The 25,430-nt window shown below is 46.6% G+C and overlaps 1 protein-coding gene across 1 annotated transcript in view; it reads left to right on the top strand.

Annotated features, from left to right (window-relative positions):
• Window positions 1-14,160: 14,160 nt before the first annotated feature.
• The window catches only part of RBPMS2 (RNA binding protein, mRNA processing factor 2), a 31,135-nt gene continuing 19,865 nt past the window's right edge, over window positions 14,161-25,430 (top strand). The window contains exon 1 of the mRNA XM_083371433.1: window positions 14,161-14,364. Within this exon, the coding sequence (XP_083227559.1) occupies window positions 14,311-14,364 (54 nt within the window). The 5' untranslated portion in view covers window positions 14,161-14,310. The remainder of the gene's footprint in view (window positions 14,365-25,430) is intronic.

The following is a 25,430-nucleotide window of genomic DNA, read 5'->3' as shown; positions in this document are numbered from 1 at the left end:
AAGACGGAGAGAGAACATCAAAGACCCACCACAAAAGCATCTGTTAACAACGATGGAGGCTGCCAGAAGAGTAAGAACCAGCAATTGGCATCTCCCTCAACTCCCAAAGCAGAAGGAAGAGGAGGAGGAGGAAGAGGAAGAGAAGGAAGCTTCCATCACAACCAACTTATTTGCCATCTTGACCACATCTTGATGGGTTATATTTGGACCACATCCCGGGGACGACCCTGCCAGGCTTTACAGGGGCGAAAAGTTTTGGAGCTGGCAGGCCGGAACAGAAACATATGCCTGGGGGAAAATAATAATAATAATAATAATCTGTTAGTGAGCTCTGTTTCTTTAACTGTACCAGCTGGAGAAAATTCCAGACTCTAGGAATGCAGCCTTTGCTCACTGAGGCGGAGGGAGCCCCATCTAAGTGCTTTGTGGCTGCTGGATATTGATCGAATGTGATGGCTTCAGCCAGGCGTGCAGGTGGAGACTCCACTCAGCTGCTGCCTTGGGGATGGGGTGGGGGAGAGGTGACCCTCCCAAACTGTAGAAGGTGGGGTCTCCGGCACAATCCTGCAGGCACCTGCTCTGCTTTTTCTTCCTTGAGGATGGAGGCAGTTGCCACCAGCTGCCTGTGCTGTTTGCTGAGCCCGTTCTAGGATGGGATTCCCACCACACCCCATACGCAGCAATTGGTGTCTTGTGTGAAGCCTGCCCTGGCAGGGACTGGGTATTTGTAGCTTAAGCTGGGGATGGTCTCAACCAGTCGGGGCTGAGGTTGCCAGTTATGGTGTGTGGGTTGTGTAAATGCAACCCAGATCATTTTGCAGGAGGGACATCTCCGGAAGAGGTCTCTAGGGCAGAGGGTCTCCAACCTTGGCAATTTTAAGACTTGTGGACGTCAACTTCCAGAATTCCTCAGCTAGACAAGAATTCTGGGCCTTGAGGTTCACCAGTCTTAAAGTTGCCAAGGTTGGAGACCCCCTGCTCTAGAAGATGGATGGAGCGCCCTCGTTCAGTCTTCAAGGCCCAGAATTCCCTGCCTACCTGAGAATCGCTGATCATTCTGGGAGATGAAGGCACCTCTCTGGAAAGCATCCAGGTTGCAGAAAGTGGACAGGACAGAGGCAGCAAGCTGAGATAAGCCGGATCCCATGTCATGGACCAGACATTTCACAGCAGGCGTCTTCGGTTTCCAGTTTACCGCCCCCCCCAAAATCACACCACTGATTAGGCGGAGCTGGCAGCAGCAGCAGCCTTCACCCCCTTGTACTGCCTTGTCCCCTCCCCACGGCTGCCCCTTCCCCCTGGATAAGCCTCTGGGGAGGAAGTGGGGAGGGACAAGGGATCCAGAGCCACCAGCACGGTTGAGGGGAGGGGGAGTTCCCCACACACACATTGGGGGGGGGGAGGGAGCTGAGACAACCCAGGCCTGGATGATGTGACAGGCCAAGCCTTTTATGGAAGTGAGGGCCCTGCAAGTGTCTTTATCTCTCCCACCCACTTTCCTCCAGGGAGCACAACCGCAGCTGGGCTTTTGGGCTGTGAGTTCCGCTCCTCTTGGCTCCCTCGTTAGGCAAGGAGGCAAAGCCCAGCGGGAGACACAACCTGAGCAGCTTTCCCATGGATGGAGCGCCAGGCCAGGTCTGAGGGGCTGCAGCTAGGAGAGCCCAGCAAAGCATCATTCTACATCTTTATTTGAAAACCCACTTGAGGTCCTCTCAGTTAAATAGATCAATATCTTGGTAGATCAATCTGTTTCTCCTCCACCTGCACCTTCTTCCTCCTCCTCCTCCTACCTCCCCTTCCTCTTCCCCCTTCTCCTCCTCCTCCTCCTCCTCCCTCCTCCCTCCTCCCTCCTCCTCCACTTTCACCTCCTCCTCCTTTCTCCTCCGTCTCCTCCGCCTCTTCCTCATACCTCCTTCCTCTTCACCCTCCTCCTCCTCATCATCATCCCTCCATCTCCTCCTCCTACCTCCTCTTTCTCTTCCCCCTTCTCCTCCTCCTCCTCCTCCTCCCTCCTCCACTTTCACCTCCTCCTCTGTCTCCTCCGCCTCTTCCTCATACCTCCTCTTCCTCTTCACCCTCCTCCTCCTTATCCCTCCTCCTCTTTCTCCTCCTCCTCTTCCCTCCTTCTCTCCTCCTCCTCCATTCAATAAGACAATCAAAAGCTATTGGCTCCTCTGATGTGTCATGCTGAGACACACTTCCAGTCAAAAAGCAAAAACAACACAGATTTTCAACCTAAAACAAACCCCAGTTCATTCACTGACCCTCCTTGATGTCACACGATGGCAAATCGGCCACGTGGCTCAGTTTAAGTCCGTGAATGCATCATCTACTGCAGGGGTGTCAAACTCAATTTCATTGAGGGCCGCATCAGCATTGCGGTTGCCCTCAGGGGGCCGGGTGGGTGTGGCCTGGGTGGGTGTGGCCTACTGGGTGGGCGTGGCTAGAGTGCATATAGCCTACTGGGTGGGCGTGGCTAGAGTGCGGTATGGCCTACTGGGTGGGTGTGGCCAGCTCTACATCGTTGGCATCAAGGGGGCCTATGGGGGCCTGGGCAGGAATGGGACAGATCTGAGGGTCTCTGGCAGGAGGAGGGTCTCTGGGCCAGGGCCAAGGCAGTGGGGGCCGTTCCCTCACTGTTTCCAGGATGGCTTCGCGGGCCTCATGACACCACTTCACGGGCCGGATCCGGCCCCCGGGCCTTGTGTTTGGTTGGCCACCCAGCTACAGAAGCTACAGAAGCTACAGCACAATTCATTGCTGTTTACTTACACTAAGCAAAGCGAGGCAATTGCTGTTGAGCCACTAAACCTGGTTAACTAACCGCAGCTCAGGGCAACATGTGAACCCAGCCTCAGGCTTGCATGGGAAAGTCTGCTCGGTTTTAGAGGCTTGAATCTTTGGCTTCTTTTCAGAGAAAGAAGGCCTCCCAAATTGGCAGTGGGCCCCTTGTTTGTTTTTTAGGAAGGTACACGGGAGGAAAATCTCTCGGCATGTTTTGCCCGGTCCCTGCAATGGAAAATCAAGATCTTATAAAAAACAATTTAAAATTGCCCTCTGGGCAACCTTAAAGGTGCAGATGCTCTCTGAAAATCACCATCTCCACCCACTGACCAGGTTTGACAACAACGCTCTCCTTACCTGATTTCCTTTGCTGGTTTTGCACGCAAACAGAATCTCGGGAATATTTCTCAGGCAGCTAACTCTGGCAGGAAAAGCTGCTCAGTCAGATGAAATGAAATTTAGTTGCCCTCAAAGTGTACACGTACATAACACACATTGAAACATACTGTATGCAACACATGTATAGACCTACACCCTTTCATATAAGTAACATATACATATTCATCACTGCCCATCTTGAACATGTAATGGAAGGAGGAAGCTTTAGAGTTTAGTAACTTCCACCATTCTTATTTAAATCAGACCTTTAACCAGAACCATGAGGACTAGAATTTTGCTTTATTTTAGATGCGACCTTTACTCAGTAGTAGTTCACTTACAGGAAAGCGAAGTTCTATCCCAGGGGTCTTCAAACTTGGCCCTTTTATGACTCGTGGGCTTCAACTCCCAGGATTCGCGTGCCTGGCTGAGGAATTCTGGGAGTTGAAGTCCATGAGTCATAAAAGGGCCAAGTTTGAAGACCCCTGTTCTATCCCGTTGTCAGTCAATGTAGCCGATGCCATGCGAGCGGGATCTCAGTTCCAACTTGGGAGAGGAGATCCTTTGTAAATCTTTGCAGAACGGTGGGATCTAACCAGACGTGGCTGGCTCGCTAATTTTGTGCCTCGTGAGTGACTCCAGGCATTGGGCTCATTCAATAGAATGAGCCGGTTGTGTGAATCAAACTCCCAAGGTCCAGGAGAGTGTTTGGGGCAGGAAGCTGCCTGGTTGCCAGAATTGAAGTTAAGTTCATCATTAAGGCCTTCAATAAAATAAGCGAAGCAGCCTGGTTACCTCTTCAAGCAGAATGCCCTGCAATCTTCCCAACCCAATCCTAAAGGGTTAAACTGGATTAAATCTCTTCCCAAACTAGCAGGGAGCTGGTGTGGTCTGCGAGCCCCCTCTGCAGTCTCCCCCCCTTCCTCTGGGCTGCTCCCTCTTGCTTTGACTATTTAAGGCAAATCTTGCTCCAAACACTCAACCCACCTCTGCCCGCTTTTTAAAATAACTTGCTGGGAACAAACGAGAAAGCAGAAGTCCATAAATCAGGTGGTAGCCTGCCAGGGTCTTCCAAATCATACTTCTTTGGACCTCTCCCCAAAAGCTGTTATGAAACAAGGAAAGCCATCCCAACAGTTCTATATCTGGATGCTGGGAAAAGCACCACCTGTTGAATTCTGCCTGTGACTTGGCCATTAGAGGGTAGATAGGCAAACTTAACTGACAAGGACAAAATTAAAAATATGACATCATGAACTGGGGGGCGGGGTGGTGGTGGTAAAAAAAATTGAATGTAAGAACATAAGATGGGTTTTGCCAAAAAAAAAAGTTCTAATCATTCTCGCCCTTGGCTGAGTCCAGGTGAGATGAAGCACCTGATTGAGCTGTAGGCTAAATGTTAACGAGCTTTACATTGAGAACTTTCTTAATTTTATCTCCGGTGGAGTACAGGTTGTCTCTTGACTTAAAACTGGTCACTTAGCAACTGTTCAAAATTACGGTGCACACGCACACACACACACACACACACACTCCCGAAAAGATACCTAGGACCCAGTTCCAAAGTTCTGATGACCACTCCCCTTGTTTCTCCCAGGGTCACGCGGGAGATCAGGGTTCAAAAGGATAACCCAGCTGCTGTTCTATTTTCTTTTCTTTTTTTCTTCTATTCTATTCTATTCTATTCTATTCTATTCTATTCTATTCTATTCTATTCTATTCTATTCTATTCTATTCTATTCTATTCTATTCTATTCTATTCTATTTGCTATTCTATTTGCTATTCTATTTTCTATTCTATTCTAAATTCAATTCTAAATTCTCTATTCTATTCTGTTTTCTATTCTATTTTAAATTCTATTCTATTCTATTCTATTCCATATTTCTATTCTATTTTCTATTCTATTCTGTATTCTATTCTATTTTAAATTCAATTCTAAATTCAATTCTAAATTCTCTATTCTATTTTCTATTCTGTTCTAAATTCAATTTAAATTCTATTCTAAATTATTCTATTCTATTCTATTTTCTATTCTATTCTAAATTCAATTCTAAATTCTCTATTCTCTTTTCTATTCTATTCTAAATTCTATTCTATTCTATTCCATATTTCTATTCTATTTTCTATTCTATTCTAAATTCAATTTAAATTCTATTCTAAATTATTCTATTCTATTCTATTTTCTATTCTATTTTAAATTCTATTCTATTCATTGCAGATCAAGTTTGCAATCATGGGAGAGGGCTATCTGTGCTCTTGTCCAGAGCCTCCAAAAATTGTGCAAGAACCGGGTGTGCTTTTGCACAGTTGTTGGAGGCTGTAGAAGAGCATTCCCCAAAGCCGCTTCAAGAATGAAGGAATTGTACAACTTGGAGCTGACTCAATTTGTATTATTTAAACATAGATGAATAAGTAAAGAATTGTTTCTTGTTTGCAGTGTACAAGGGTGAGAGAGAGAGAGAGACCAGCAGAACCAAAGTAGACGTTTTCAGAATTTTTGACACACTGAGGGCTTAAGGTTCATCATTACTGCTAAGAGGCTAGGCTGGCATATCTGGACCAAGATTGCAATCTATGTCTGCATTGACTTTTGCCTGGGAAGTGGCAGTAAAGTGTAAAACCTCTAGTATTAGGAATGCTTGGTTGATAATTTCTGAGTTTGGAGTCTAAGCAACCTTGTTAGTAAAAAAGATAGGAGACTAGAGACAACAGTTCAAATAGAATATACAATAGAATAGAATAGAATAGAAAATAGAAAATAGAAAATAGAACAGAATAAAAATAGAATAGGAATAGATTAGAAATAGAATATAGAATAGAATAGAAGATAGAACAGAATATAGAATAGGTAAAGGTAAAGGTTCCCCCGCACATGCATGCTAGTCGTTTCCGACTCTAGGGGCCGGTGCTCATCTCCGTTTCAAAGCCGAAGAGCCAGCGCTTGTCCGAGGATGTCTCCGTGGTCATGTGGCCGGCATGACTAGACGCCAAAGGCACACGGAGCGCTGTTACCTTCCCACCGTAGTGGTCCCTATTTTTCTACTTGCATTTTTACGTGCTTTCGAACTGCTAGGTTGGCAGAAGCTGGGACGAGTAACAGGCGCTCACTCTGTTACGCGGCACTCAGGATTTGACCAGCCAAACTGCCGACCTTCTGATCAACAAGCTCAGTGTCCTAACCCACTGAGCCACCGCGTCCCTGTTGAGCCACTGCGGAATAGAATACAATATACAATAGAATAGCTTTATTGTATCTGTGTAACTCGCAACAAAATTAAGTGCTGTCCACAGTGCACATTACACACAAGTAAAAACCACAAGCATATATACACACATCCTTCACATTCTATTCACCATTGTGTTGCCCCTAATATTGCACTTCAATGTTGCTCTATACAGTTGTATTTAATATGGTTACAGCACTGGGATAAAAACTATTTTTCAGCCTGTTTGTCTTGGTTTTAGCGACTCTTTGAAGTTACAACTGCACTGAACACAGTGACACAACCATTTTCTCACACTCGTGACCGTTGCAGCACCCCCACCTGATTTATATTTGGAGGCTTGGCAACTGCTCCATATTTATGACCGTTGCTTTTGTCCCAAGGTCACACGATCCCCTTTTGCGACTTTCTGACAAGCCAAGCCAACGGGGAAGCTGCATTCCCTTAACAACCGTGTTGCTGATTCAACAACCGCCGTGATTCATTTGACAAATGTGGGCAGAAAAGTCGTAAAATGGGGCAGAACCCACTTAACAAAGGTCTCAGCAATGTAAAATCGGTGCTCAATTGCGGCCATAAACCGAGGACTACCTGTACTGAAAAGACGGAAAATACAATGGCAATTTAAAAATAAATCAATAAACAAATCCCCAAAGAAGGGATTTGTTTATTTTTAATGACTTCCCGTAGTGTTGCCAAGAAAAACAGCCTGGGTGACTCTCTCAAGGCCCTAACAGAGGGGTCCACAAACCTGGCCCCTTTAAGACTTGTGGACTTCAACTCCCAGAATTCCCCAGCCAACGGCTGGCTGGGGAATTCTGGGAGTTGAAGTCCACAAGTCTTAAAGGGGCCAGGTTTGTGGACCCCTGCCCTAAGAAATGAACCCTACACACTGGAGATTTCACCTTTAATGAGGCCGCAAGGAAAAGAGACAGATATAACCGTTTGCTAGAAATGTTGCTGGCTAAAATAAGTCTGTGAGAGGGTCTGGAGACCATCAGCTTCACGCTGTCACAACAAAGTGCTCTGTGCTGAAGTGGGTTTGCTTTATCAGATGGCCGCCACAAATACTTTCTGGGCAGGAAGGAATGCAACATCACAACACCATGACCAAGCACAGCCCCTGTGCCATTTATAGGGACGGCCGAGTTTCCGATGTGAAAAGCCTCTTTCCTGGATTTTTTCTTCTCTTTAAATGGCCTGAGAAACTAATCCTAATTTGTGGGACGGACAGGGAAGCCCGGAACTCTTGCAATCTTAGCAGCAGCAGCAGCATCCCATTTACAGGCATTCTTTTGCATTTTAAGACGATCCCTTGGCTTCTGGAAAGAAGAATCTGCTTTTAAAATAATAAAATGAGCGTCGCTGTGTTCTACAGCACCAGGCAAATTTGCACATCACCTCCAAAAGGCGCTTTCTTTGCAGAGGCAGCAACTTTCTGCCACAGCTGAAAGCAACAGACGCTGTGTTTCGGGTCCCGGATGTTCCCAAGCCCTGCACAGTCCTAGTCCCGGCCCATGTTTACTACAGCCAAAGACCAGAGTGTGTTAAAAACCCTCAAGGAATATCCAGCGTTAAACTCTAGAATGAAATAATAAATAAATAAAATTCCAATTGAAACCATCGTTTGGCATCCAACCTGTCAGTTGCACGAGAACAAAACACAGCCTGGCCTAACTATGGTATAACATCAGTCCTCAAACCTTAGTCACGAAATACTAAAATACATGCAAGATGGTGGTAATGCAAAAGGGTTTGCTGCATTAATTGGGTAAAATAACGGTGATGGATTAATCACCTCTTTCCAACAAACCCTCCGTGCTGATGTTGTTAAGTATCGTGATCACAGTCTGTTCGTCCTTAAGCATCCTCTGGAAATAAGCAGTGTCAGAACGGCCAGGATACCTATTGATTGTTGAGAACAGCGTAGTCCTAGTAAAGGTCCATTTATACACCTCTGTGCCCCCCTCCCCCCCCAGTATATTTACAGCAAAAAATAAATAAATAGTAAATCAGAAAGCAAGGATGCTTCCTTGCTTGAGCAGGGGGCTGGACTAGAAGACCTCCAAGGTCCCTTTCAGCTCTATTCTATTCCTCAGGCTTGTGATGCACCTACATTACATATAATTCTCAATTTACAACCATTTGTTTAGCGTCCACTTGAAGTTACAGAAGGACTAAAACGTTGACTTATGACCGGTCTTCACAACTTCTGGAGGCAAACTGTTCCACTGATTAATTCAGGAGTCCCCAACCCCCGGGTCCGTGGTCCAATACCCAGCCTTGGCATGCCAGCAACCGGTCCGCACAAACAAGCAAAGCCCCATCCGTGGGATGCAGGCAGCACACAAAACCACGCACTTTCTGGTCTGCGGAAAAACCTTTCTCCACAGAACCAGTCATTCCCTTAACTGTGGCAAAAAACGGGGCATCTAGCAACATAAACTTGGGGGGGGCAATTGTAATTTTAAGTTGAGGACTAGCTGGAGTGGGAAGTGGCTGCATTTGGCCTGGAGGCTGTCAAATCAGCTCAAGATGCTGCCTCAGTTCCAACCCAGTCAGAACACTAAATCATCCCCTGGGCCAAATGTACCCACTTCCCACTCCCAATATTTGCAAGTAAGTTGTCCCAGGGCACAGAATAATGGCTGCAACGTTTATTTAAGGGAAGATTAAAATACTGTCATGGCAGAATCTTGTTCTTACAAGAAGAAACAGTCTTTGAGATAAGGGCTAGAGCTCTTTGTATGATGTTTATATAAGGACAATTATCTACTCAAAGTCAAGTTTCTAGTATCTTTATTGGTCTTTTCCGGGGGAGAAAAGAGAGGGGGGGGGGGGAGAAAGGTGAAAAGAATGTGGAAAAAGAGAAGGGATAACTCTTTCCCCTCCCCTCATTCCCAGACACTCATAGTTGTAAGATTTCTTGTGAGAAATGCAAAATTTCCTGGTGGGAAAAATGTAAAGGGAAATCACCACTCCCACTCAAAAATTTTTGGTGAGAAGTTCTTTTTCCTTCTCACCCTAGAGCAGGACTTAAGATGCCTTTTCCTCTTTTGCTGGAGAGAATAAAGCAGAATTTTTTTATTTTATTTTTTTAAATCCCATTTATATCCCGCCCTTCTCCGAAGACTCAGGGCGGCTTACAATTTAAAGCACAAATCAATGTGCTTAGCAATAGTCAATCTAAGGTGAGGAGCTACAAATTGCTCCGGAGGAATAAGAGGAGGCTTCTGTGGCTGAAGCTCAAGAAATTCTTGCCGGATATTTTAAATATAAAATGCATTTTGCATTGTATAAAAATGTGAATGGCATAGATTATATATAATTGCTATTGCCAAAGAATTCTTACAACCAAAGGTTCTTTGCCAGGAATCTACCTATAAAGATACTCTGAAACTCAATTCTTAGCAAATAATCTGACTGTGAAAGAGTTAGGGGTTATTCCTAAGAGCAGTCCTTGGCTTAAACGATCACTAGCTGATCCCATTTGATTTTAGCCAAAGTGACAGTTGCTACTTGAACTGCAGGGGAAGAAGTACCTGACTTTTTCCAAAATTAAATGGAACGAATTAAATAAAGTTGCTTAATCAGGGGAGGTTTAGTAGGGCAGTCTACCCCAGTCTGGTGCCTTCCACCCGCTGATCCCTTTTAGTACAGAATTTGCTTTATTTTAATTTATTAGATTTTTTTTTAAAAAATCCTGCCTTTATTACTTGATGGGTAACTCCAGGCAGCAAACATACATAAAAAAAATGTCTTCCTATTGTTTTGCCACAAACAACCACGCTGTAAAAGTGAGTTGGCTGAGAGGGAAATACCCAAAGACACCCAGCTGACTTTCAAGCCTAAGGCAGGACTAGAACTCACAGTCTCCTGGTTTCTAGGCCAGCACCTTAACAGCTACATCAAAGGAATCCCTTACTTTCTGCTGATGAAATCACACACACACACACACACACACACACACACAAGGAACAAGGAGCATTTTTGCTGGATTAAGAGTCTCTAGAATTCCCAGCACCTGGAGGGCGTCGAGTTGGAGGAAGATAAGATCCGGCGTTTGTTTTCTCCACAAAATAATCTCCGTATCCAGAGAAAATGAAATGTAGCAAGCGAGGGAGGAGGAGGAGGAGGAGGAGAAGGAGGACTGCAAGTGTGTTCCTTGTGTTTGCTGTACGTCGGAAGGCGAGAGCTAATCCGAACAAACGGAAGAAGGGAAGCCGCGGCGGCGCCCTCAACTCCGGCCAACTCGGCTTGGAGAATAGCCGCTTCTGCCCTCAACCCCACCCCCGCCAGTCGCCTTCACACGAGTATCCTTAACACGGGTTTGGAGAAGGGAGACCTTCAAAATGCAGGCAGAAGGGCTGAGGTTTTGTCCCTTCTCGCCTCCCTTCAGACGGCCGCGATGCAGATAGATTCTGCCCTGCCTTGGAGAGAGGGGCACCCGGACCGCGAAAGGGAAAGAGATTTTTTTATTATTATTTGCTTGTCACTTTCTCCCCTCAGAAGAGCGAAGGGAGCTTTTAACACCCCCGCGATCCTTCGCTTCGTTTTCGCCTGGTTGCCTTTCCAAGATAAAACGGGTCTTCCGATCGACGAAAAACGCGGACAGTAAAGAATCGAGCGGACACATTTGGACCCGGTTTTCTTCTCTCTTTTTTTTCCTTTTTTTAAAAAAATGTAAATAAGGAAATCAGAGGTCTCCTATACACACGCAAACACGCACAAGAAAGCCCTGGGCTTCCCAGCGAACGTGTGTATCGGGACCGCCTCGTCGCCGTCAAATTCTTTGCAGCGGGACACAAACGAACAAACCCAGATACAAAACGACACTTTGAAATAATAGGAAATAACGCTCTCCCCTTTCCCCCCAAAAAATATCGGGGTTCTTCCTTAGCCCCGCCCCCCCTCCCCGCGCAGGCGAGGTCTGGCTTGGCAAAGGCATCGCTTGTCTTCAGATCAGGTTTCTCCCCGCAATCTCTGCCAGGGCGACCGTGCTCCTGAGCATGTGCGGAGAGCCTTTTTTCTTCCCACGAGGACGCCCTCCGCCCCACTCCCAAATTAACTATAAAGAAGGGGATTGCGAAAAGGCAGCGGCCCCCACTGTCCCCGGCTGCGGGGACCACTTTTGCGGGGTGGGTGGGCGCGGCGACAACAGGGTTACAGAGTGGGAGGGGGGAGAGGAGCGATGCCCCGCACATTGGCCGAGCTTTTAAGGGGCAGGAGAGCCTTTTGGGTTTTCCTGCAACGGATGGTCCCCGCAATCTCTCTGGAGAACCGTGGCGGATCGGCTTTGGCGCGGAGGAGCGTTCCGACGTGCAAGACTCGCTTCCCCTCGCAGGTTTACACGCTACAGTCCCGCCGCCCTCTCGGCTCCTGGGCGGGTGATGTCCTATTTGAGGGAACACGGTTCCTTCGTTGAAGCTCCAAAGGAGGGTCAGCCTTTGGCCCTTTTCGGGTACCCGGAATTCTTCCTCCCCCCCTGCCCCGTCGGCGCTTCTGGTGCCCCACTCTCCAGCTCCCCCGATAAACCGGGGTTCGTTACGTGCCTGAGTTCAGAACTGAACTGTACTGAATATTTTATTTGGCCAAGTTTGATTAGACACACAAGGAAATCGTCGCGCTAAGGTACAGTTAAACCACAACTGGCAAGAGTTTGCCCCGTGCCTTAAGCCCAAACCTGTATAATTTACAAACTACAGTTGAGTTAGTCTCGCCATAACCTACAGTGGAAACCAAACAACGCTTTGTTGTGTGAACCCAGCCGTCAAAAATCAACCGCGTGATGCTTTTCCGCCCCAAAGGTGGCTGGCATCCGTACAGCAAAAGAATAGACGGAATAAAATCGACAACCCTACGAGGAGATTCTAGGAACAGCTTTCATCAAAGTGACTGTGGCTTATTTGAAGGGGGGAAAAAAGAGAGAGAAGCAAAGGCAGAGCTGGTTAACCCCCCTGGATGGGACACCACGAGGAAACCCCAGGGCCATAGGACTCGCTAAGAAGCCGGGGAAAAATATTTAGAAAGTAGTCAACGGCGAAGGACTTTTATTGCTCCCAGGAAAAAAAAAAGAAAGATGCGGACCCTTCATGAAAGCAACGGGAATCGAGCCAGATCAGAGGGAGACCCCCGACGTGGGACGAAAGAAGAAGCCAACCCGAGTCCCGGGTCTGAGCAGGCCGCGGCGAGGGCGTCATTTCACGGCTTCCCGTAAGGGAAAACGGAGGCGAGTTGGGCACCTCCAAAGAGATTAAAGCGCATTTCAGGACAGAGAAAAATTTCGCCCAACAAGCGAATTCCTAGCGAAATATATCGCAAGCTGCTTTTGCTAACGCTCGTTCCTCTTTAATTCAGCTGCTCCACGCAAGTCAGGACCCTTCAACTAATTGTAGCAAATGCAGAACTGGAGAAGGGACGCGTGATGGCTTCCATCTCGCCAATGGCCGCGTTCCCACGACGTCCTTTCCCCCGCCAATTGCCTTTCTCCAGTTCTCTGACTTTGCCCCGCTCAAAATGACCCAAACAACCTAGGGGCCGCATTCGCAGGCAGCCAGCCCGGCTAAAATGGGGTCAATGGTTCGGCGTGTCGTGCGAACGCTCGTTCAGAAGACCCATTAAGGAGAAAATTTCTTAACCCTGAGGACAATTAACCCAGTGGAACGGTTTGCCGCCAGAAATGGTGGGCGCTCCATCCCTGGAGATTTTTAAAGAAGAGGCTAGCCCAGGGGTAGGCAACCTCGGCTCTTTTATGACTCATGGACTTCAACTCCCAGAATTCCTGAGCCAGCTTGGCTGGCTCAGGAATTCTGGGAGTTGAAGTCCATGAGTCATAAAAGAGCCGAGGTTGCCTACCCCTGGGCTAGAAGACAGTCACTTGTCTGGTTCTCCTGCTTGAGCGGGGGGTGGGGGTGGGTGGGTGGGGGGCTGGACTAGAAGACCTCCAAAGTCCCTTCCAGCTCTATTCTATTCCTTCCTTCCACCTGGGAGGAAAAGTCAGTCAGCGCCCCCACCCACCCCCGGGCGCCCCGACTTTCCTTGTTCCCCAAAAGGGTCCCTTTGCTACTTTGCCAAACGACCCAAAAAAAAGGGGTGGGTGGGTGGGGGCAACCCTTCCTTCTCACCCTGCCCGGGAGCTCCTGGCCGAGGGCCGAGAGAGGAGGGTTCCCCCCACCCCCAGACACACACACACACACACACACACACACACACAGAGTCGGGGACGGGGAGGCAAAAAAAAAAAAAGGCAAAAAAGCGCGCGAGCCCTTTAAAGGAAGTTCATCCAAGTTGAAAAAGTTCGCCGTCGAAAGTAGTCGGGCCGGCGGAGGCGGGGATTGGCTGGCGGGTTGCCCCTGGAGACCGAGAGGGGCCCGCCCACCCACCCCCCGCCGCCGCACCCCGGGCGCGCGCCCCGGAGGCGGCCAGAGTAGGGAGGGGAGGGGTGGCGTGCACGCGCACGCGCGCGCGGGGGAAGGAGGAGGGGGGGGGACTGGAAGGGTCCGGCGGCGGCGGAGGCAGCTGCAGCTCGTTTGGCCCCTCGGCCGCTCATTGGCCGGCAGCGGCGTCGAGCCCGGGGCGCGTCCAATAAGCCGCGCTGCCTCCCCTGCCCGCCCCACCTGCCCCGCACTCGCGCACCTCGGGGTCCCGCAGCCCGGCCACCCCCGCCCGCCACCTGCCTCACCTCGCCTCGCCTCGCCGCCGCGGCACCCCCGACAGCAGCAGCAGCAGCAGCAGCAGCAGCGCCGTCCAGGAGGCTCCCCGCCGCCCCTCCGCTCTCCTCAGGAAGCCCGCCAGCCCGGAGGGGACGCCGCCGCCGCAGCCGCCGCCGCCGTCGGTCGGGCGAAGCTGCCACTTCGGAGCGGCGCCCGCCAGCCTCACCCTCTTCCCCCCCCCGCCCCTCCAGCCCTCTCCGCGCCCACCACCATGAGCAACCTGGCCAAGGAGAGCGAGCACAGCAGCAGCAGCCTGGAGGAGGAGGTAGGCGCGGGCGCCCCCTCGGGGAAGGGGGACGGGGCTGAGCCGGGGGCACCGCGCGGGGGAGGGGAGGTCCCGGGAGCTCCAGGGCCCGGCTGGCCGCTTCTCCTGGCCGCCGTCTGGGGCTTCTCCGCGGGGCCTGAGCGGGACGGCGCGGCTCCTCTGGCGGAGGAGGCTTGGGGACCTCCGGATCCCCCGCCCTCCTCCTCCTCCTCCTCTTCAGGCGCCCCTTTGGGGCTGGTTTCCTCCTGGGGGGGGTGAGTTTGGTGAGGTAAGAAGTGGCCAATATGGAGGCTGCGCTTTGCCCTCCAGATGTGTCACCCCTGCAGCCTCTTTGCGTGTAGGCGGATGGCTGGGCTCCCCCCCCCCGCCCCGTCCTCCTCCTCCCAGAGCGGAGGTGGCTTTCTTCAGACGTGCTCCCCACCCCACCTCGCAACTTGCATTCCCCCCTTCTGCCCGTCTAGCCAGCATTGCCTGCCAACGCGAAATCATGGACCTATTTCTGGGGTGGTTAGAAGGTGGTAGAGTTGCTGGGAAAAGAGGTGGTGGTGGGGGGGGGAAGGCGGTGGGGGTCCCCGCTTCCTATTTGGGGAAAGCTGGAGGCTTCTTGGTTTCTCTTAGAAAGCCACAACCCATACGCCGCCGGTCAGAAATGGAGGTGGCTTGACTGGAGAGGGTTGACTAGCCCCTTTGTGGCTGGTAGACCAGCTTCGGAGTGATGGATGGTGGATGGCTGATTTCCCCCCCCCCAATCCATCCAGGATCTCTCCTGTATTTTTTTTATTTTATTTTTATTTTAATTCCATTTATATCCCGCCCTTCTCCGAAGACTCAGGGCAGCTTACAAGCTTACAAGACATAAATGGTTTCAGTTGTATCAGCCACCCTCTATAAAGAGGGTTGCAGCCGTCTGCTTTCTCTCCATAGATGCTGTGGGCTTGCTAAACCTGATCACAACTTAGGTTATTATTACTAATTAGTGCTTGAATGAAAACCAGCTCCTGTTCTTAAGGCTGAGCTGACCTCTGTTTAGGAAAGCACCGGCCTTCCGTTCCTTCCCAACCCTCTGAAAAACAGGCGCGGAGCTTTGTTGGTGCAGAATGGCGACCCATTCTGATCCAGCTCCATTAACCAATGGTGGATTCCTACCAGGCGTATTGCTGTAATGGAATTAACCTCTGGGAATGCTTAGCATGGACTTCACAGCCTTTTGTTACTTATGGGGGGGGGAAACCGCTCTTAGAATACAATTTTCTGATGTAGCTAGCCGTGGAGGTGGGATTCTTGGGCTTTGGTAATTGCACCTCAGACTTGCTCTTGCTGCAATGACAACTGGATACTAGAACCGTTTATATTTGCACTTGTGAGTGTGAAGCGAGAGTCCCAAGGCTGATGCTTTCGGCTAGGCAACCATGCGCCTTTCGTTCAGACTCTTTCTGATGCCTTCCGTGTGCTGGTTTTGTGTGTTTATGCTAGGAGGAAGACACAGTTCCTCCGTCGGTCGGTCAACAGGCCAAAATCAACCTGTCTGCAAGATGCTTATTTAAACCCACAGTAAATATCTTGCAATCGTGCAGTGAATCTTCTGTTTAAATGTACAGATGTTCTAAATAACTTTCACTGTGTGCTTCAAGGTTTTGTTTTTTTTAAATGCTGGTAGAATGCTACCTGAACCTGGGTTTGTGGTCAGTGTAATGTCAATGCTGCATCTAATTTAGAGAATTCATTTGCATGTAAGGGCAGGACTGGCACAAGTAACAGTTTGCTGGTCTGTTTCTTTGGCCTGGCTGGGGTGGGGGGGGGGGGAGAGAGAACTCGTGACTTTCATCTTCATCTGAAAGTACCTTCAGCTCGTTTAGGTATGCTTTAATTTCTGTGTGGTTCTGGGGACTCATAATGTCTATGAGATTCCATTTCCACAATTTGCAAATGGAAAATTCAGCATTTTGGTAAACAATCCTGACATTAAAGGAGCCCACTTCCAAGAGTGGCTACCTTGCATGCTTTTTTTTTTTAAGAGAGAGTAAAGATAAAGCAAGCTTGCTTTCAGAGGAAAAAAAATCCCCTCCTTAAATAAATTCCCCTACAGGACGCAGGTTCACAAAATAGTTACACAGTAAAATGTTTAACAACAATATGTTTCCATTTGCAGTAATGGAAGCCGAGTGGGGTTTCCCTTTGGCTGCAAAATAATCTTTCTGTGGGCAGTTCTAATCCTTTTGATAGTTGCTGTGATTAGCTGAGAGGCTTCCCTTAAAGAATACCCAAAGTAGACAAATGAAAAGGGAACGTAAATGATGTCACATTTGCTTCTTCAAAATTTCAAGCTAGATTTTTGTTTAGCCCTACCTGGAGATTGCTAGGATTGAACCTGCAAGATTAAAACCACCTGAGCAGTATATTAATCCATCACACACTGATTAAAATAGCCCTCAAAATAAAAAGCAGCAGAGCTCACCTAACCTTCTAACTCAAAGGTGTTGGGTGGGGGGCTGTGCCAGATTTTCAGAGCTTTACAAAAGGCTAACAAGGTTGAAGGCCATCTGGGAGATTCTTGCTAACTTCTAGGAGTTCAAGTTGGCCTGCATCAGGGGTCTCCAACCTTGGCAATTTTATGACTTGTGACTTCAACTCCCAGAATTCTTCAGCCAGTCATGCTGTAACTCCATTCTTCTATCCATGCTGGCTGATAAATTCTGAGAGCTGAAGTCCACAAGTCAATAAAGATGCCAAGAGACCTTTCTCCAAATCTTGGTGACGGATGAGAAATAATGTTGTTGGGATGCTATGTGTATTTTGAGTTCCGAGAGACCACCTGTTGAAAATGAAGGCCTGAGTGCTGACCTTTGTACTAATTGAAGCATCAAATAAGATCAGACACAAGGAGATACAGACCCTCCTTCTCAGTATTGTTGGATCACAACCATCCCACTAATCATCATGGTCTATGTTGACCTTCAAGTTCATCTTTAGTTACCTAAGTCCAGGATAAAAGGTAAAGGTAAAGGTTCCCCCACACATGCGTGCTAGTTGTTTCCGACTCTAGGGGCCGGTGCTCATCTCCGTTTCACAGCCGAAGAGCCAGCGCTTGTCCAAGGATGTCTCCATGGTCATGTGTCCGGCATGACTTAGACGCCAAAGGCGCACAGAACACTGTTACCTTCCCACCGTAGTGGTCCCTATTTTTCTACTTGCATTTTTACGTGCTTTTGAACTGCTAGGCTGGCAGAAGCTGGGACGAGTAAGGTGTTCAAAATTCTGTTAAGATTTCTCCCAAGTGGTCCTCTCCAGATGTGCTACATTTGAGTCGCCATTGTAGTATTATATCATATTGGCTGAGAGTTATGAGAATAGGAGTCCAACCTATTTAGAATGGTTAAATGGGTCCTTTCAGTATAGTGATTTATAACGTATGAACCCAGTTGCTACCTGTTTAATCATGGCTTATTGGAGTTGCAGCACCAACTTAAATACCCTTTTAGTTTGTGGGTTGGCAGTTCCCAAGGATAGGTGTTGAACAACCTTATAAGCCATAGCTTGTTTAGTCACTGACTCAATTCACACAGCACACTAAGCCAAACATTGAGTCACGAACCACAATAGCATGTTTTGAAAAGTGACACTCTGCCCAAAATAAACATGTGCAATGTTTTAGTACCATGTATGACACTCAACTGCTTTGTGGCTTAGCAACATGTGTGAATCCAGCCAAAGTAGGATGTTTCTTGTCTAAATAGACCGGCTCTGTTCTCTCTATCTATATATGGCTGCATCAAATGTGTTTACATCTCCCAGAGACGAGAAGCAGAGCTCTTAGTTACAAGGGGGAATAAAGACACGCTCCATAGCCTTCCAAGGTCTGGGTGCTCTGCCTGTGTGATTAACTTGGGGCTTATCTGGTTTGGCACAGCCCCTCCCTTCTCCCAATAATCTAACCAGCACTTTTCCCGAGGGGTGCAGAGTATCAAACTTGCCCATAAAAAAGTTTATTGACCAAAGAACACATTCTTGGTGTCTTGTAGTTGCCCCTGTGGGTTATTTATATCTTTCTAAGTAACTTGGCCCATTAAATGTTATTTTTTCCCCACTATCCCAGGAACTACAGGAATTGACGGCAGAACAATCCAGGGGAGAGGGTTGGGGAAGGTGATAACCTCACTGTAAAAAAAGTATCTTCTCAAATGAATATTGGGATCCTGTATTTATTTAGCTGGCTGTAGAACAGGGCTCTCCAACCTAAGCGACTTTAAGACTTGTGGACTTCAACTCCCAGAATTCCCCAGCCAGCCATGGAATTCTGGGAATTGAAGTCCACAGGTCTGAAAGTCGCCAAGGTTGGAGAGCCCTGCTATGGAATGAGATTTGTGGCACAAGCTTCTACATGGATGGTTTGGAACAGATGAAGTGTAGGCCAGGCTGTGTTCTTAGGATGATTGTTTATCTAGGAATAGGTTTAATTGGGCATCTCAATTCTGTCCTGGGGATTGAGGACTGCCTGGACCACACTATTACTAAAACCTCTGTTGCAGCCTTCAGACCTGCCAGAGTAGGTAGGATCAAAACTTTTGACTGATTTTGCATTTTTGGGTGAGTCAAATGGATATTTTTAAAGGCATATCCTTTGAAAACCTTGAAACGTAAAATTGGGCACTATATTCCCTTTTGGAATTCAGCCCTAGATATGTTGTTTTAAGCCTGACACGCCCCTTGAATTAACAAGTTGCGCCCTCTGTTCAATATTTAAATCTTTAACAGCCGCAAAAACACACGTTCTGCTTGGCTCAGATGATTTCCCTTGCCTTCTGCTGGAGAGTAAATATTATAGCTGAGTTCACAGATTCTGATAATATATTGTTTATTGGGATTTGGCTTGGTATGTTGTATGAGCCCAACAACGTAGAGTTTTGTTCAGTGAGCCATAATCAAGCTACTTGTACAAATCTTGTCTCTGGGTATATGTAAACTTGGTTTATTTCACCACAGGCAATGTTTGCCTGTTGGGAAGGCTGGTTTGTACTGATTTAAGATCGGTGCAATAAATATCTCTCCATTGCTTTTCTTAAAGCTTGGGTGCTACTGATGGATGCCTTTCTCGTTGCCTGCTTTTGCACAAACAAATTGCAATAGAGGAGGGGTAAGCAATCTCGGCTCTTTTATGACTTGTGGACTTCAACTCCCAAATTCGTGAGCCAGCCATGCTGAGGGGAAAGGGAGAGTTTCCAAGCTGAGCCATGCTGGCTGAGGAATTCTGGGAGTTGAATTCCACGAGTCACAAAAGAGCCAAGGTTGCCTACCCCTGCGACTAGATCAATGTTTCCCAACCTTAGCGATTTTAAGATATGTGGACCTCAATTAGATGCCGGCTGGAAAATTCTGACACTTGAAGTCCACACTTTTTAAAGTTGCTGAGGTTGAGAAACGCTTCATTAGACCAACTCATGAGTATTGGGTAACAACATATGCCATTCATTCAACATTCAGTTCAAAAATTCAAAATTGGGGCACCTGAGATTTTCTAGGTCTAATAGGATTGTGTGGGATGGGAATCCGAGACAGTGTAGTCATGTTAAAGGGGGTTGTAGTCCCAACATCTGGAAAACCGCAGCTTGGCTAGCTTTTAGGCCAGCAGTCAAGATACATAGTCAACATCTGCAGCCTTAGTGCATTATTAGCGACAGTTAATATTTTCCTTTCCTTTATAGTTGTTGAACAAATTTGGTGATTCTTTCTGGTGACTTGGGTAGCAATGGCCATGGCTGTTAATTATTTTGCATCTGGGGCTCCAGCAAATCAGCTTTTAAAGCACTTTAGGATGGGTTGACTCAGTAAAAGTTTGTTTCAGACATTACCCCCTAAGCAGTCATGAAAAGGATGCTTTATTACCACAGCAGTTCAGATCAATTGTTGGCCTGAAGGATTTGCTTCATGTATTAATATTAGCCCTTGTGATTGGATTCACCCTTTTGAGAGGGTGGCAAAAGGTATACTTGGGACTTCCTAAAGAAATCGGTGACTTTTTTTTTTTTTGCTTTTTTGGAGATAAAAATTTTTGGTTACCTTTTGAAGAGCTGAGGACAACTCTTTGAAGCCCAGATTTATTTTTCAAAGCAAGGAAGCCTTGATATTGTAATAAAAAAGTATGCACCTTAATTTGGGCAATATGCTTGGTCAGGTTGCTAAAACCTGAAGATCAGAAAGGAAACCTTTAATTAAGAAAAAGCTTTATTTTCAGAGATGTGCTGTACATACATTTGCCTGATTCCAAGCCTATGGTGACACTAAGCCATGATTTATTGAATCAGTATCAAATAGCTGCTGCCAAGACATGCCATGCTAGTTAGCTAGTTAACTAGTAGTTAATCCTACCATGCTATAAGCCAATGGGTTGAGTTTCCCTCAGCTTGAGGGCCACCCTTTGGAGTGGTCAGGAGTAGGATTCATTTGAGGAACATCCTCAGGCATTTTAAGGGATCAAGTAGGGATCCCATCTGCAAGGCATGGCATCCAATTTGCTCCTCAACCATTTCCCATATATAAAAAGTGGGTCTGAGTACTTGTTCCTGGCTATTCAGAGATCTCTGGGTCTGCAAAGAGAATGTTGGTGGATCTCAGACCATACTTTTTGCATCCTCATAAACCTCTAGTATGCTAAATGCTACATAAACTGTATTATGGCTTAGCACAGTTGTATACCTTAATTTTCTAGTGTATGAGAGATTCCTTGGGTCAAAGGAGGCCTTTCTCAGCCAGCATAGGAAGAGTTGAGATGTAGCTTTGATTTAAATGCAGACATTTCTATCCTTCTGGAAAAGAATAGAGGCATTTGTGTTTACCAAGCCAGCTTGTTTAAAACCTTGTATTGTTCCACTGGACTCTTATTTCAATAGTAGCTGTATCTGTTACGGCTTTCTTGTCCTGAAAAATGAGGATGGTAACCTGTGTCCTTGCTTTGCAAGACAGGTTTCACTCCTATTGTTGCTTTGTCTTAGTGACAGTAACCGATGGACAAAACCTGAGGTAAAATATTAACCAGATTAACTGTTGCTCCTTAAGGTTGGTGAAGGAAATAAAACAAAGGTGCCCTTGGACCTACTTGGAACTGTCAACTTGGAAGGTCAAACTTTGCAACAAGTGAAGCATCCCTGCAAAGGTTTAAATTCAACTTTATAATAGGACCATCTTGGTTAAGAATGGTTGAGAACTGGAGGGAAAAGTAGGAGGAATAGAACTGTCTTTAAGTTGAAAGTCTTAGCAGATGCAATCTCTCTGGTTAATCTTTGAAGCGAAGTGTGGCTGATGCTAGGATGGGAGTTGAGACCTTAGTTTGGTGTGCTCAGATGCTTGAACTTCAGGTCATGACATGGCCATTTCTGAGAGCTCAGGCCCCCCTACTTGAATGGTCCCCAGGTTGGAGAAAATTGCTTTAGTGATCTGATTTTATGGGTACTCTCAGTTCAGATGTGTTCACTCAGTGTCTCAAATACCCAGGGAATATAGTCACCAGATCATAGAAGTTAACACTTTGCCAGGCTGTAGTATTATAGACCTGCCTGTTAGTATCCTACTGATGATACATAAATTAAAGAAAGCTAGAAATATAAGTTACTGTCTAGCTTTTAATGTAAACTTGCTTATGTAGTAAAGGTCATTGATTAACTATCAGTGTTCTTCCCCCAATGAGATGGCTCCAAACTGTGGACTTTGGGGGTTTCTCTGCAGGGCTTAGCCTGCTGAAGATAAATGCTCCAGGAAGGTGACAAAGCAGCAATAAAAGTCACATTTGCTAGGCTGAGATGTCATTCTGAACAGAGGTGTAAGTTTAATCTGTGCTAAAAATGGCATTTGACAGTTGGAGTGGCAGCCAGATATCCCCAAGAATTGAGTATCTTGCCCAGCTAGAGTGCAGTTTGGAGCGAAGCAAAAACAAGCAGATGTTTAATCTTTTCTTTGGTTCCCCCTCGGCTGGTTTACTGAGGATGACCATGTATGGAGAAGGCAGGAGCTAAAACGGGCATCGTGCTCTCCCCACTGCCTTCAGTTGGCAAGTTGTCTGGTGTAATTTCAGCATTTCTGAAGTGGTCCTTCTAACTTGGTACATTAAGCAGATCCTGATGCTGATGGGCAGGGAACCTTCTCAAATGCAGCTGCTAGAAAGGAAGAGTCTCCACTCTGCTCCTTGACCCCCAACTGAATCATTTGTGTAATTAGTATCTTTACTGCTGTGCCAACGTGGTGCCCATGAAGATCTGTGTTTCCCCAGAGACATCCCTTAGCACTTGCAAATTCCCTAGCTTTACCTGACACCAAAAGATCTCTAGCAAAGAAAACATTAAATAATAAATGTACTTAAATTATGATGCTGATGCAGAAGAAGTATTAGTTATCTATACTGGGCATTTCTACGTATCCTCTCTAGGGACAAGGATAGGAGACCACACCTGAAATTGTGAAAAAGAAGGCTCTACATATAATAAGGGACTTCTTACAGAGATACAATAGCGTATCAAAAGAGGAGATAAAATGTCAATTAGACTATTGAAGAATGTGACCCTTTTGGTCTCCAGTAAATTAATTTTTGAGAGTCAATTTGCTGTAATACTTAAAGGCACTAGACTGGAAATTGCACACTGAGTTTTAGTCCCACCTTAGGCACAAAACCAGCTGGGGGAAGCGGGGGGAGGAGGAACCTTGGACCAACCCCTGTCTCTAAGCTCTTACAGGAGTAGGCAACCTCGGCTCTTTGATGGCTCGTGGACTTCAACTCCCAGAATTCCTGAGCCAGCCATGCTGAGGGGAAAGGGAGAGGTTTCCAAGCTGAGCCATACTGGCTCAGGAATTCTGGGAGTCGAAGTCCACAAGTTACAAAAGAGCCAAGGTTGCCTACCCTTGCGACTAGATCAATGTTTCCCAACCTTAGCAATTTTAAGATATGTGGACCTCAACTAGATGCTGGCTGGAAAATTCTGACAGTAGAAGTCCACACTTCTTAAAGTTGCTGAGGTTGAGAAACACTTCATTAGACCAACTCATGAACTTGGCTCATAAAAGAGCCAAGGTTGCCTACCCCTGCTCTAGGAAGAAGGTCAAACCGCTTCCAAAAATATTGCCCAGAAAACTGCAGAAACGTACCCAGAAGTCGACGCTGACTTAAAGGCCCAAAACACAAAGTCATTTTTACAAAGAGGGTAATGTAACTTGTTGACTTCCTGTGGCCCAGTTTTTTAGGAGTTGTCATTTTGCACAACCCAAACATATTATATAGAAATTGTACTCATAATTAGACTGAAATCAGTCTAGGTTTCCCTGCATTGGGCATGAAATACCAGTGAAGGCGAATCTGTGTGTCCCAGGATAATGTTGCAGGATCCAATCTGGATCGGTCACCGGCACCAGAAGTTTTTTTCTTCCGAGCTTTTGGACTCCTTCTGGAGCCCCTTCCTTGGGGAATTTCTCTCTAGCAGAGCGTGCTCTTCTGTGTGTGGGCTCCAGCACTAGTCCTAAAGCTTGGAAAACAAAACGTCCGCTTCCGGGTGACTGACCTGGATTGAATCCTAAGCATGAAATAGTTTGGGGGAGGCGTAGATTTAGACAAGCAATTGGGTGATACAATTTGGCCACCCTTGTAAGGACCTGGGAAGTTCTTCTCCACTTCAACGCAGGAATGATAGGTGAAGACCTCATAGGCTTTTAACAACTGCAAGAATCTTCTCTGTACTGAATAACTCTTCTACAAGATGTTGGAGAAGTAATGAAAAGGATTATTTTCATCCTTGGAGGGATCGTAAAGCCTCAGAATTTTGAGGGAGGTCTTTGACAAAGTGATGCCATAATCAAAAGAGTGACTTCTTCCCAACTTTGGCTTGCTTATTGCATATGTTCTGTTGAAAGAATACGTAGTTATGAAGCAAGAAGGTTAATGGTGATCTGCTCTTAGAAGGCAAGTCGATCACGGCCCACCAGTGGAAACATCTGGATCATTTTTTTTGCTTGAAAAACGATAGGGTGAGATTTGTTTGCCCTGCTTGACAAGTTCTCTGATAAAATCCACATGCTTAAAAAAAACCAGTAGGAAACGATTACACGAGCACTGGCAGGTTTTTATTAGTTTTATAAATGACAACGTGAATATATGTTGGGACATATGGGAATTTTCAATTGATACAGGCTTTTTTTTTAACATAGCAGTTATGTTATGAGAATAACAGGGCAGGACTGTAACTGAGCACGTAGCGTGCATGCTGATATTTTCTTATTAAGCTGAATGTTGCAGGTAAACTTCAAGGACAGCACCGTATAGAACAAGTAGATGACCAAATATAGAACAAGTAGCAATGGATGGAAACTAACCAAAGAGAAGCAACCTAGAACTAAGGAGGAATTTCCAGACAGTTGGAAAAATTAACCAGTGGAACAACCTGCCTCCAGAAGCGGTGGATGCTCCAATGCTGGAAGATTTTAGGAAGAGACTGGACAGACATTTGTCTGAAATGGTACAGCGTCTCCTGCCTGAGCAGGGAGTTGGACTAGATGACCTCCAAGTTCCCTTCCAACATTATTATTATTATTATTATTATTATTATTATTATTATTATTATTATTATTATTATCATCATCATCATCATCATCATCATCATCATCATCGTGTCAACTTTATGGTTTATAATAGGACATGAATCCAGAGTTAATTTCCCAAGTTCCTCTGAGGTATATATGATCTTTCACCCAGCATCAGCTAGATGCTGCTGTTAAAATTGTCCTGTTTCTTGTAGGGGAAGGAAGAAGTTTTAGCAAGTTGAGAAATGTGAAGCCATGATTCTGGTTTTAGCTATTGCGCCTGTCAGGGAGGGCGAGTGATGGTTCTATTCTCACGACTGCTGTCCTTCCGTGTTTGGGTGTTCTAAGCTGGAAAATGCACCCGTCTTGTGAAAGGTTCTCCACCCTGCTGGAGGCGGCTCTATTCCGAACAGCTCTCTGAACGTTCCCAGTTCAATCTCTCTTGCTTTGCTGAAACGTGTTAAGGTATAATTGGTACTTGGCTGCTCAAGAAAGGTTGGGATGTTGTAAGCCAG

Source organism: Vipera ursinii, assembly GCF_947247035.1.
Source record: "Vipera ursinii genome assembly, chromosome: 11".
Taxonomy (NCBI): domain Eukaryota; kingdom Metazoa; phylum Chordata; class Lepidosauria; order Squamata; family Viperidae; genus Vipera; species Vipera ursinii.
This window is presented reverse-complemented; position numbering and strand designations above follow the sequence as displayed.